The 13,211-nt window shown below is 44.5% G+C and overlaps 1 protein-coding gene across 2 annotated transcripts in view; it reads right to left on the bottom strand.

Moving 5' to 3' along the window:
* The window catches only part of LOC112264834 (solute carrier family 2, facilitated glucose transporter member 1), a 22,767-nt gene extending 13,973 nt beyond the window's left edge, over window positions 1-8,794 (bottom strand). Inside the window, exons 1-2 of one of the 2 annotated variants that reach the window (XM_024441703.2) lie at window positions 8,431-8,794; window positions 7,798-7,985 (exon numbers count right to left, since the gene is read on the bottom strand). In XM_024441703.2, the coding sequence (XP_024297471.1) occupies window positions 7,798-7,812 (15 nt within the window). In that variant the 5' untranslated portion in view covers window positions 7,813-7,985; window positions 8,431-8,794. Of the gene's footprint in view, window positions 1-7,797; window positions 7,986-8,291; window positions 8,378-8,430 lie in introns of those variants that run through there. The other variant, XM_024441704.2, reaches the window with a different exon arrangement.
* Between the last annotated feature and the right edge of the window lie 4,417 nt (window positions 8,795-13,211).

The raw sequence follows: 13,211 nt of genomic DNA on the forward strand, positions 1-13,211 counted from the left end.
CTTTCTAATGGATACAGTAAATCACGCTTATAGTTCATTGTTTTTCCAATGTAATCAATATGCTTTCAAAAAGATCATTCAGATATTTCAACACTTTCAAGCATTGTTCCATGATTTTTGAAATTGTCAGCTGTGGAGTTTATTCTTTGCTGTGTACCAAACAGCATGATATAGGACTTTGTTTGATTTAAAACCAAATTATTTGTAAGAAACCATTTTTGTAAAGTGGTAAAATCATTCTGGAGAGTTGCTCAATACTGAGCCTTGAGGTACACCTATACTGAGTACAAGAAGTTGTGATTTGTGTCCCATGAAAACACATTATTTTATGTTGCTATATTTTATATTACTAAAATACACATGGAACCAGTTTAGTGATCTGTTAGTGTAACCAATGTTTAAAAGTTTTCCTGGTGAAATAGAATGATTGCCTAAATCAAATGCTTTTGTAAAATCAATAAAGATGGTAACAGTTTGTTTGCCTTGGTCAGATGAAGAATTGATATCATTGGTAAGTTTCACTAATTCTGTCATAGTAGAATGGTTGGGTCTAAAGCCAGATTGGAAGGGTGAAATTGGGAATATATTAAATTCTCAAATATTTTTGCTATTGAACAGATATTACTGATATAGGTCTATAGTTATTTGGGTCTAAGGAGTTTCCACCTTTATGAAGAGGACTCACCCGGGGACATTTCTATTCAAAAGGTATTTCACCGGTCTTTCACCACACTTTTTCTCCATCCCTAGCAAACACAGCTGATTAATCAAATTGCATTCTAAACTGAAGATCTTGATTAGGTGATTATTGGAGTCAGGTGTGTTCACTGGGGCTGGGTCAAAACTGTGACACCAACCAGGCCCTGGAGGACTGGATTTGCCCACCCCTGTTAGAGTATACATTATAACATTAGCAGACCACTTTATAGCCTTATGCATATACATACGGGTACATGCTGGATACCAAAATGCAGGCCATTTACATTTGACTGTGTTCTTAAATGACCCTGTAGCCAGTTCTCGAATGAAACTCCTTGAAGGCCACATACATAAATCAGGTCACTGGGTCTTTTCTCCTGAATCCAGTAACATAGAACACTATGCAGAGACACTGCTGAGAAGACATATTGTTAGAGGTTATGTGATACTGGACTGGCCATGCCTCACGGATTAGGTGCCCTTTGGTCCACCTATAGAGCTTGTGGTTGAAGAGGTGTTGAGAGAAGAAATGTGAGGGACCAGTGTAGGAAATGTTAAGGCCCCAAATGTTGGTTGTAAATTGCCTTGTGAATACAATTAAATAATAAGACAGCAAATGTGTCACACCCTGATCTGTTTCACCTGTTTTGTGATTATCTCCACTCCACCATCTCCAGGTGTCACCCATCTTCCCCATTATATCCCCTGTTTATTTATACTTGTGTTCTCTGTTGGACTGTTGCCAGTTCGTCTTGTTTGTTCGAGTCAACCAGCGTTTTGTGTCTCACCTCCTGTTTTTTCTAGTCTCTCTTTTATTGCCCTCCCAATTTCGACACTTGCCTGTCCTGACTCTGAGCCCGCCTGCCTGACCATTCAGCCTATCCCTGACCCTGAGCCTGCCTGCCGACCTGTACCGCTGCCCCCCCTCTGGATTACCGACCTCTGCCTTACCCTGACCCTGAGCCTGCCTGCCGACCTGTACCGCTGCCCCCCTCTGGATTACCGACCTCTGCCTTACACTGAGCCTGCCTGCCGTCCGGTACAGTTGCCCGACCTCTGGTTTTCAGACCCCCGCCTGTCTTGACCTGTCTATTGCCTGCCCTTGTTGGAACATTAAATTATTGTTTATTCGACATGGTCTGCATCTAGGTCTTCGTGTCATACCTGATAGTACGAACTGGCAATGATTGACCCAGCAGACCCGGGCCGGCTGTGCAACGCCATCTTCTCCCAAGGAGCCTCCATTGGTAGGCATGAGGAGTTGCTTCGAGGGCTGATGGAGGGGGTCCAAACATTGGCTGGTTGCCATGACCAGGCGTTGGACATGCTGCGGGAGCAATTCCGCAGGTTGGCTGGGGGGCAGCCTGCCACGGTGGTAACTCCACCGCCCCTCAGTAACTCGGCGGTTAGCAGGGCCGCCCCACCGGCCACTCCTCCTTCCCGGGAGCCTCCTGGCTCCAGCGACACAACCCACTCATCAACTGGTCTATAGGTGCCATCATGGGCTGCAGTCTGTTCTGTCACGCCAATTTTCTGAAGTTGGCGCAACCTGCCCAGGGACGTCTTCCTGGGTCCTTGGAGGTGGTTCCGGATCTCTCCACCATTCCCGCGGAGTACCAGGATCTCCGGGAGGTGTTCAGCAAGTCCCAATCCACTTCCCTTCTGCCGCACCACCCCGATGACTGCGGGATTGACCTTCTCCCTAGCACCACAACGCCCTGGGGGCACCGGTACTCACTGTCGGGACCTACATTGGGGACTCAATAGCTACTGGATTTATCCATCCCGCCTCTTCCCCGCTGGCGCAGGGTTGTTCTTCGCGGAGAAGAAGGACAAGACCCTGCGCCCTTGCATTGACTACCGGGGACTCAATGACATCACTGTTAAGAACCGTTTTCTGCTACCACTCATTTCCTCAGCCTTTGAGCCGCTCCAGGGGGCCACTGTGTTCTCCAAGCTGGATCTACGTAATGCCTACCACTTGGTGCGGATACGAGAGGGGGATGAGTGGAAGTCCACCTTCAACAAGGCCAGCGGCCACTACAAATATCTGGTCATGGCCTTTGGCCTCACCAACGACCCTGCCGTGTTCCAGGCTCTGGTGAATGACGTTCTCCACAGTTTACACATTAAATGACCCTGTAGCCAGTTCTCGAATGAAACTCCTTGAAGGCCACATACATAAATCAGGTCACTGGGTCTTTTCTCCTGAATCCAGTAACATAGAACACTATGCAGAGACACTGCTGAGAAGACATATTGTTAGAGGTTATGTGATACTGGACTGGCCATGCCTCACAGATTAGGTGCCCTTTGGTCCACCTATAGAGCTTGTGGTTGAAGAGGTGTTGAGAGAAGAAATGTGAGGGACCAGTGTAGGAAATGTTAAGGCCCCAAATGTTGGTTGTAAATTGCCTTGTGAATACAATTAAATAATAAGACAGCAAATGTGTCACACCCTGATCTGTTTCACCTGTTTTGTGATTATCTCCACTCCACCATCTCCAGGTGTCACCCATCTTCCCCATTATCCCCTGTTTATTTATACTTGTGTTCTCTGTTGGACTGTTGCCAGTTCGTCTTGTTTGTTCGAGTCAACCAGCGTTTTGTGTCTCACCTCCTGTTTTTTCTAGTCTCTCTTTTATTGCCCTCCCAATTTCGACACTTGCCTGTCCTGACTCTGAGCCCGCCTGCCTGACCATTCAGCCTATTCATGGCCTTTGGCCTCACCAACGTCCCTGCCGTGTTCCAGGCTCTGGTGAATGACGTTCTCCACCACATACTGAACCGGTTCGTCTTCATCTAAATTGATGACGTCCTCGTCTTCACCCGCTCCCCCCAAGAACACGTGCTCCATGTCTGGCATGTTCTCCAGCGCCTTCTGGAGCACTAGTTGTTCGTTAAGGTGGAAAAGTGCGAGTTCCATCGCTCCACCATTCCCTTTTTGGGCTACATCATCTCTGCTGGGAGCGTCAAGATGGATCCCGAGAAGATGAAAGCAGTGGTGGATTGGCCCCAGCCTACGTCCAGCGTGCAGCTGCAATGCTTCCTGGGATTCGCCAACTTCTATCTCCACTTTATCCGGGGCTACAGCAGCCTGGCCTCCCCCTGTCTAACCTCACCTCTACCGAGGTTCCATTCACGTGGACCATGGCCTCTGACCGGGCGTTCCGGGACCTTAAACATCACTTCACCACGGCTCCAATCCTGGTTCATCCGAACCCTTCCTGTCAGTTCGTGGTGGAGGCAGATGCTTCGGATTTTGGAGTGGGAGCGGTTCTGTCCCAACGTTGTGCATTAGCTCACTAAGGTAAAGCCTAAACCTCCCGAAGTCTCAGACAAGTTTACACATGTTTCCTGAACCACCTTTATTCTTCTCTCGACCTGTACCATCACGGAATATTTCATTATTTATTCAATATTTTGCAGGATGAAATCTCGTGTCCAAATGAAAAAAATGAAAAAAAAAATTATACTTAGTAGCAAGAATAATATGTCAACTATTGTCTAATAATAATAACCATGAAATAACAGCAATACAAATGTATATTGACAACATCAAAAAGTTGTTGTACAACTACTAATAGGCTTACAACTAATACAAACTACTGCAAAAACGACTAATACAACTAAGTACCTATAATACATACATACAGACAGGTATATACAATATTTACAAATATCTTCACATGGTGATGTTTTTATTAGTTAAAAACGCAAACAGATTGATCTTAACGTTTGAAAAATAACTTTCTTAAATTCCCTGTGGGATTTTAATGCCCTGATTGAATCAGGTAAATTATTTCAGTCAGTTGGGCCTTTGTATCTGAAAGATCTTACTCCAACCTCATCCGAACCCTTCCTGTCAGTTCGTGGTGGAGGCAGATGCTTCGGATTTTGGAGTGGGAGCTGTTCTGTCCCAACGTTGTGCCATGGACCTTAAGATGTATTTCTGCGCCTTCTTCCCCCACCGCCTCACTGCCACGGAGAGGAATTACAATGTGGGGAATCGGAAGCATCTCGCGGTGAAGATGGCATTGGAGGAATGGAGGGACTGGCTCCGAGGGGTGGAGCATCCGTTCATTGTGTGGACCGACCACAAAAACCTGGAGTATCTCCGCACCTCCAAGCGCCTCGACTCCAGGCAGGCGAGATGGGCCCCGCTGTTTACCCGGTTCAACCTTTCACTCTCCTACCGGCCGGGGTCCAAGAACGTCAGGCCAGATGCCCTGTCTGCCAGATGCCGAGACCATTCTTCCCACCTAGTGCCTGGCGACGGCACTCAGCTTGGGTATCAGGAAACAGGTCCGGGAGGCGCAGCGGTCCCAGCCGAACCCTAGGGGGGGGGGCCCAGATAACCGGATGTTTGTGCCTGACATTGTCCGCTCCGCGGTCCTGGAGTGGGCCCATTCCTCCCGGCTTGCCTGCCACCCAGGCTCCCGGTGAACCCTGGTGTTTGTGTGATGACGCTTTTGGTGGCCCACTATTGTTCCTGACGTCTGCGCATTCGTCGCCACTTGCACTGTGTGTGCTCAGAACAAGCTACGGCTGGCCTACTCCAACCTCTGCCTGTCCCTCACCGTCCCTGGTCCCACATATCCCTGGATTTCGTCACGGGTCTCCCCCCGTCTGAGGGCAACACAGCCATCTTGACAGTGGGTGACCGGTTTTCCAAGGCCGTCCACTTAATTTCTCTCCCCAAACTACCCTTGGCCAAGGAGACGGCCCTGGTCATGATGCAGCACGTATTCCGGTTCAATGGGCTGCACATGGACATGGTCTCCGACCGTGGCCCTCAGTTCTCGTCCCGGTTCTTGAAGGCGTTCTGCACCCTCATTGGGTCGTCGGCCAGGCTGTCCTCTGGGTTCAATGGGCAGTCGGAGCGAGCCAACTAGAACCTTGAGACAACTCTACGCTGCCTGATCTCTGCCAACCCCAACACCTGGAACCAGAAGCTTGTGTGGGAGGAATACACACTCATCACCCTTGCCTGATCTGCCACGGGCTGATCGCCCTTTGAATGTTCACTGGGGTAGCAGCCCCCGCTCTTCTCCGAGCAGGAGGAAGAGCTCGGTGCACCTTCTGCCCAGATGTTTGTCCGTAGCTGTCGTTGTACCTGGAGGAGAGCCCGGTCGGCCCTCCTCAAGACCACCTCCAGGTATCGACGACAAGCGGATCGCCATCGGACCCTGGCTCCTTGGTATCGTCTCTGGCAGAAGGTATGGCTATCCACCCGGGATCTGCCCCTCTGGGTGGAATCACGCAAACTCTACCCCCGGTTTATTGGCCCGTTTCCCATCTCTAAAATTATTAGTCCCTCTGCTGTTCGTCTTCTGCTGCCCTGTACTCTTCGTATACACCCTACTTTTCATGTGTCCCGAGTTAAACCTATTTCTCACAGCCCTTTGTCTTCCCTTCATACCTGATAAAATGTTCTTGGCATCAGTATAATTTATTTGATCTTTACATCACCTTACATCTAACTATAGTTGAATGATGCAATTCTGGTCCACTAAACACTGCCTTTCCATCTCTTCTCCTAATCACCATTTGTCAGATTTCCAAACATATTTGAATGGTATATATTTGCTGTGTTTGTATCTCTCTGTTTTGATGGGAAGGTCTCCCAAAGTGATGGTGGCTCCATTAAATAGTGGAACTGTTTTCACAAAAGCCATACAAATCTATAACGAACATCCCAATGAAAAACAGGAACTGAAGTAGGCTGGGATGTATCACAAGACAAAGCGTGTGTCCACAAAACGTACACTAGGACAGACTGTGGTATTTTAACACACTCTAAACAAACAGGAGCAATACACCATAGCCACCACCATACCCGCCCTCCCTCTCTTCCCTCCCCCTATCACTCTGTTTATATACTGAAGTGCACCTTCCACCACTCCCCATCTCTCTTCTTCTCTTACCCTAACCCCCCTCGCTGCCTGTCAAGTCACAATTACTCAGTAGAAACAAGCAGCCATGAGATGCATTCAAAACAGTGAACTAATCTGTAAAATTATCTTGGTTAGTATAACAATTTGATCAATATTGAATGCGTCATTTGAAAAGAACACCCAAGTCATGAAATAAGATTAGAGTTGAGAGAGTTTTAAAATAAGACTGTGGTAAAAGAGCTCTTCAAATGCTAGGTGTTCATTCCACGATTACACACCCGTCATACCTCAGTTATGTTTACAATGCAACTCTGTGCTAGTAGCCTAGAAATAGGGTTGTTTGCAAAGTGAGCAAACGCTCAGATACAAATAAGCATGCTACAGGGTTGTAGTCCTTTTCAGAGTCACAGAAGTGGAACTTATCCATCTGATCTGAGTGAGCTGAACACTCTGATTCTGTCTCAGGGCTTCATCTCTCTTGTGCCTCTTTTTATTCCCCTCCCTTTCTGTCTAATGATATAATACACTACTTCTTCCACAGCCCCCTCCCAGACTGCATCTCTTTCACCCTCCCTGTTTCTAAGGATGCACACATGGCTTCTTCCATAGCCCCCTTCATCCAAGAGAATCTGTCTCTTCCTCATTGTCATAACAACTGCCTGGAGGTGACAGTTAAATTGGCACTTGCTAAAATAGACCAAAAACACCGAGCGATAAAACATGGCATTGCTGCTCCTAGCACCAATGCATTGTTGGAGGGGAAATACCTCTCTCTCTCTCTCTCTCAACTGAATAAAATGACATCATATTTGCATTATAGGAAAGGCATAACAAAACACAAAAAGGCTATTTCTGGACCCTATAATTCATAGAACAGTAAACTGTCCAATTATATCACTGGTTCGCTCATGGAAACTCAGCATAGAACATGAGGATGACTCACTGATATACAGCATCAGACAGTACAACACCCACCACTATGAAGTGGGTTTTGAACAGTCACATGACATTCTGACTGCATGCAACAGAATTGGAAATAATTTGGTGGATTGTACTCATAAAAAGGTTAAGGGACCTTTTGAGGGGTCACACATTGTATGGTCAAAGTATAGTATAGCTGAGTAGTACATGGTCAGCATATAATAACAGCAGCATAGGCTACTACTATGTCCACAGTATTATATTAGGGAGCAGCACCTACCTCCTCCTCCACCATCTTCAGTGCGATATTCAATAACAAAAAGCAGCTCTTGATAAGAAGTTGACAAACAGGACAGGAGGACAAGAGAAAAGATCTTCAGGTAGAAAAGGCTTGCGGAACCGCCCAGTCTTCAAAGCTGCAGCCTCAAAAAATAAGGATCTGATTCGTCGCTGTCCTTGGTGCTGAAACTGATCACAAGTAGAAAAACAACGTTGCCCTGCTGCTTTTACGAATTTATCTCAAGTAGCCCTAAAATAACATTGTTTTATCATTTCATATCAGACTAGCTTACTTTATAACATCTGCATAGATAACAATGTATTCAATCGTTTACGATTCCATTCAATTAGTTAATTTTATGTCCAGTTGTTAGGCTACATTATTACAATGCGTAAAAGACAATAATGAATCCGATAGCAGCAAACAATATACTTCGCTTAAAAAATCACTACTCTAATGAAATGCAAAAAAGAGACGTCAAATGGAACCATTACCACACGATGCCGGGTGCCTTCTTAACGGGCAAACAAGCACTACACTTGACCAACTATCAATCCTTCATACGGACGATTTGTCAGCAATGCCCTACATATGTTATATAATAGCATAAATCAAGCAATTTGCGCAATTCACCTGTCGTGACCAGACGTGCTATTCCTCTCTCACCCTTAACGATTCCACTGGCACCAATGCGGTATTGTAAAAACAGCCTCTTGAAAATGTCTACGTTTTTCGTTTCCTATAGCTCAGGTTCGTGGAGTGGATGCGCGACAATCCGCACGTTCCCCTTTCGACAATAGCCCAGCTTCCATCAACCTATGAAAAACGAGATGCTCTCTGCGTAACCAACCTCCTTTCTGATTTATCCGTGACTCGCTATTTTGCATCCGCATCTCGTGACAGCTATGCCGTCATGGGCAAAGGCGTGATTCTCCTATTATGGTGGTGATGGTGAACCAGCGTTGTTTTAGTTGTTGGGGATGTAGCGGTCCCCGGGTAGAACCAGTGGATTCAGTGCCCTCCCCATGATGCTCTGCGAAGTCGACCTTGAGAGTGATCAGCTGATGTATGCGCTTTCGTGCGACCTATTCCTCCCATCTAATATTTGTTTAAATGGATGAAGTTGTAACATAGGCCAGTTCGACAATAAGGTTTATAGATATATGCTGAATAAATTGACTCCCGTATCTTGTTCTCAAGCAGAATTTGTAAGAGCCAGTGGGGCTGAAACGAAATAACTGTGTTGGGTATCACATCACATGGCTGTCAGAAATCTCCTGACCCAGTGTGAGAATAATAACAGAGTAGCCCATGCCTCAGGGTTATTCAGTCAACATGTACGAGCAGAATGAAACAAATATTGTTCATAAATATTTACATTGTTAACTTGTAGGCTTTGTTCCCAAATAAAGAGCAACGCTCTTAGTAATTATTCAGACCATAGGCCTAGTAAAGCATTCGTTGTCCATTCTTTGGAATCAAAATAAATGCTCCCTTACAACAGTGCCCCATTATTCTCAATATAAAAGAAGGCCTACAATATTTTGGCCAATACAGGCCCAAAATACTTTTGACATGTGTGTTGGAGTAACATGGCACAAACAGTTGATGTTGCAGCATCATTGTCAGTTGAATTTGATGGTATTGGCCCAGGTTGTGTCCTTTCATCATCCTGATCATACAACAAAGGTTGAGCCCTGTGGCGGTTCTACATTCTATGCCCCCTTCAGCGCGCCTCAACAAACAAATAAAAGCACCATTCTGCACTAACTGTCATTTCTATTCAGACATTTGGAACAACACAAATAAATAATTAGAACAATTAGAACTATATAAATATTAAAATATATTTAAAAAATAAGAGTAATGAATATCAAATAGAAGTAACAAAGACAAATAGAAACAAATTTGTGTTGATTTGGCACTCGAGCATCAATACATTACCCGTCCCCCAACACCGTCAACCAAGAGTCAAGACTAAACCAATTCACCTTGGTGGTGTGCAGACTGGTTTAACATTATTCTTAATGATTTAGCACAAACCAGAAAAAAATGCAACAATATGTCTGTGAAACTATATATTCACAGTATTATGAATGAATTGTGGTTTATTTGGTAGCATTTGACAGTGTGACGGATTTTACTAATTGCAATTAGTATTGTACAAATTTAGAGGTGCGCTATTTGATAGATTCCCCCGCTCCCCCTACCTTGGGCTTCTAGTGGGGAGACCTGAAGTCAACCTACCCCCGCCCCCTCCCCATCTCGTATTTATATGTGGGAGACCTTCCCAGGCAGTAAGTAGCCTGCCTAACTCACAAACTAGAATCAGAGCGCCCACTCCGACAAGGTTAATTGATCCACAGTCCTACACGATGACATGATATCATTGACGTGACGTTCAAATGAGCAATAGACAATAGATCGCGCAAATGTCAATTCCAATTATTTTTTTTGTGCGGGCGCCCAGTGCAGCCCCCGGCAAGATGACGCCCTGGGCGGCTGCCCATGTCGCCTATACCTAAAACCACCGCTGGTTGTGCATGTATTTAGTCTCTGGGCATTTTTCTTTTGTAATTGACCCTTTTCTCATTGCAATTCCTTTCCTACAACCCTCATGGTCAGTTGCATCATTTGGGGATTTTATTTAATTTGTTTTAAATTTAATTTGCTTATTTTCTTTAAAACATTTCTGTCTATCCACCTCTAGACTTCAGAGAATAGCAATGCATGTTTCTCTCCTGAGAAGTCCCTAATTATCAATTTAGAGGGTTATTAGCCAGTGAATACCTCTTTAAGTTCTAACAACTTAATTTTGTAGTTTCTGTTTAAAAAATAACTCACATATTTTTTTAGCAACGCACATGCCAATCAATGTTCAACCATAGGCACACATAGGCCTGTATACACTGTTTTCAACCCATGCTATGATGGGTTAGTGGAAGAAAATAGTGGTATCCTTTCGAATGTCTTCAACAGGTTGGGACAGATGCTGGTGGGAGGAGCTATAGGATTACGGGCTGATTATACTGTCTAGAATGGAATAATTGGAAAATAGTCAAACGTGTGGTTTCCATATGATTGATGTGTTCAATGCTGTTCCATTTATTCCATTCTAACCATTACAATGAGCCCATCCTTCTACAGCTCCTCCCACCAATGGCCACCGGGTTGTGGATAGCAGTGGAGGCTCCTCGGAGGAGGAAGGGGAGGACCGTCCTCCTCAGTGATTTTCAGAAATATGAAAATTGTAAAACATTAAAGTTATCAATTTTAGATAAAAGTATACTAAATGTAATCACATCACCAAATAACTGATTAAAACATACTATTTTGCATTGAAGGTCTACGGTAGCCTCAACAGCACTCTGTAGGGTAGCGCCTCCAATTTTTCTCTCAACCTGTGTGCACCTATGGTGTAAACTTTTGTGAAGGAAATTTTACTGTGTGAAGAAACAGTCTTGAAAAGGTTCATCTTGTCTTTGATTTCATAAACAATCCTTGGTTCCTGCCTTTGCCTGGTGAAGATATGAGGGGGGGGGCGTCATTTCCTCCTCCTAAGGACCATCTGGCAGAATGCCCAGAAAATGTTCTTTAAGTTAAGATAGGAGACGGTGCCAGACATATGTAGGAACCAACCTTATGAACTGTCTATGTAACGTGTCTGTAACCAGTATATAAGGGAACTAACAGGACTGCCTCGGTTGAGCTCCTGATCGACATGTGTACTTGGTGCATTGAGTTGGTTGGAATCTCCCCAGAGCGTTGACAAATAAACAATGATTCATTTAAGATTGACTTCGAGTGTCCCTGTGTAAGAATTTCAACAACAATTTCATTCGTAGGCTAAGTTGTAGCAACCTCATGATGGGTATAGGGAAAATTAGAGTATCATGTAATAGCCTAAACCTATCGCTGTTACAATGAACTGGGTGAATGGAAAATGATCCAATATGCTGTAATAGAAATAAGGCCATGCTCATGAATAAAAAATGGAACTGACCGCCACTGGTGGATAGGGCAATAAATAAAAAAGGCGCCAAGAGTATAGTTCTTTTCAGTCATTATTATCAAAACACCATAACTGTTGCTGCTAATATTTTTTTAACATAAAATGTAAATGAACCAGACACTTTTGAGGAGACAGAAGCTGGGAGGGAGTGGCTGAGGCTTATTCATTCTTCTTACATAATATACTACATCCAGGACTACTCAGGGATGAAGAGAGAATGTGAACAACCCACATAGTACAATGACACCTGGTGACCAACCATGTGAGAGTACGTAGTCTAGCAATCAAATCAAATGGCAAAAATGCTGCCATAGATGTTGGTCCCAGAAGTAGAGTATGTATATCTATATTCTTGACATTTTTCAATGAGAACTCTCTTCCGTTACCAGTCTTAGCTCTTTTGTGAATGTCAGCAATTCTTTTATTCCCTTGTACCTTTTAAATATACCGACCTATCCTGTCTTGTGGATTGATTTGATGGGACTGTCCAACACTAAACCACCAAAATCAACATGACCAAACATCATCGTAACATTAAATATTTAGTAGTCATTTTTACAGAAACATCAAAATGCTTGACAGAGACAATAAGATGTGCATAAGGGAAGTCGGGGGAACGGGCGCGAGATCAGTGGAAGAGGTCATGGAATGTGTCCATTTAGATTTTTCCGGGGAAACTTCCAGCTTCAATCTGATTGGCCCATTTTGCCAAATGGAGAGAGAGAAACTCAGTAAATGTCCCGTGGTAGAGAACACAATGACAGATCAAATATGACAATTGAGAAAGGAAGATGGGGGAGTTAATCTTGACATTTGTGACCAGCCACATCACCTTTAACCCTGCATTAATAAGCAAGTTTTTTTTCTTCCACTGATGACTGGCACCACTGATTTGAATAGAAGTCTCTTCAGCGGGTACATGATTGAAAGCAAATATACACTAGAGTGTTCAAAGCTAACTGTAAGGCAGTATGGTGCAGAGAGAACGAGTGAAGGAGGGACACGGACCCAGCTCAACGGGCACAGGCTCTTGTAGACTCTCTGGTACCACTCTTGTAGACTCTCTGGTACCACTCAAAGGGTGCAACATCCTGGCCTTTTGTCTGACAGAGCCTTGTTAGATCTGTGGAAGACGGAGGAAGGGACATAGTGCTGACTAACAAAAATGCATATGAACGGACGAAGGGGATATTTTCAATAGTTTAGCCTTTACAGTGCCAGTATTTTGCAGTTAATACACAAGGATACTTCAAGTATTCAAGTTAGTATTGGAACAGCAGTAGTCAATAGCATTTTGAGTAGATGAGTGCTCATTATGGTCAGTGACAGTTGAAAATGTCTGTTGACAATTAAATGTCAGTTGACAATTAAGGTGTTCACATTGTACTTGGCTACATAATAC

The sequence above is a fragment of the Oncorhynchus tshawytscha genome, linkage group LG13 (assembly GCF_018296145.1).
Source record: "Oncorhynchus tshawytscha isolate Ot180627B linkage group LG13, Otsh_v2.0, whole genome shotgun sequence".
Lineage (NCBI taxonomy): Eukaryota > Metazoa > Chordata > Actinopteri > Salmoniformes > Salmonidae > Oncorhynchus > Oncorhynchus tshawytscha.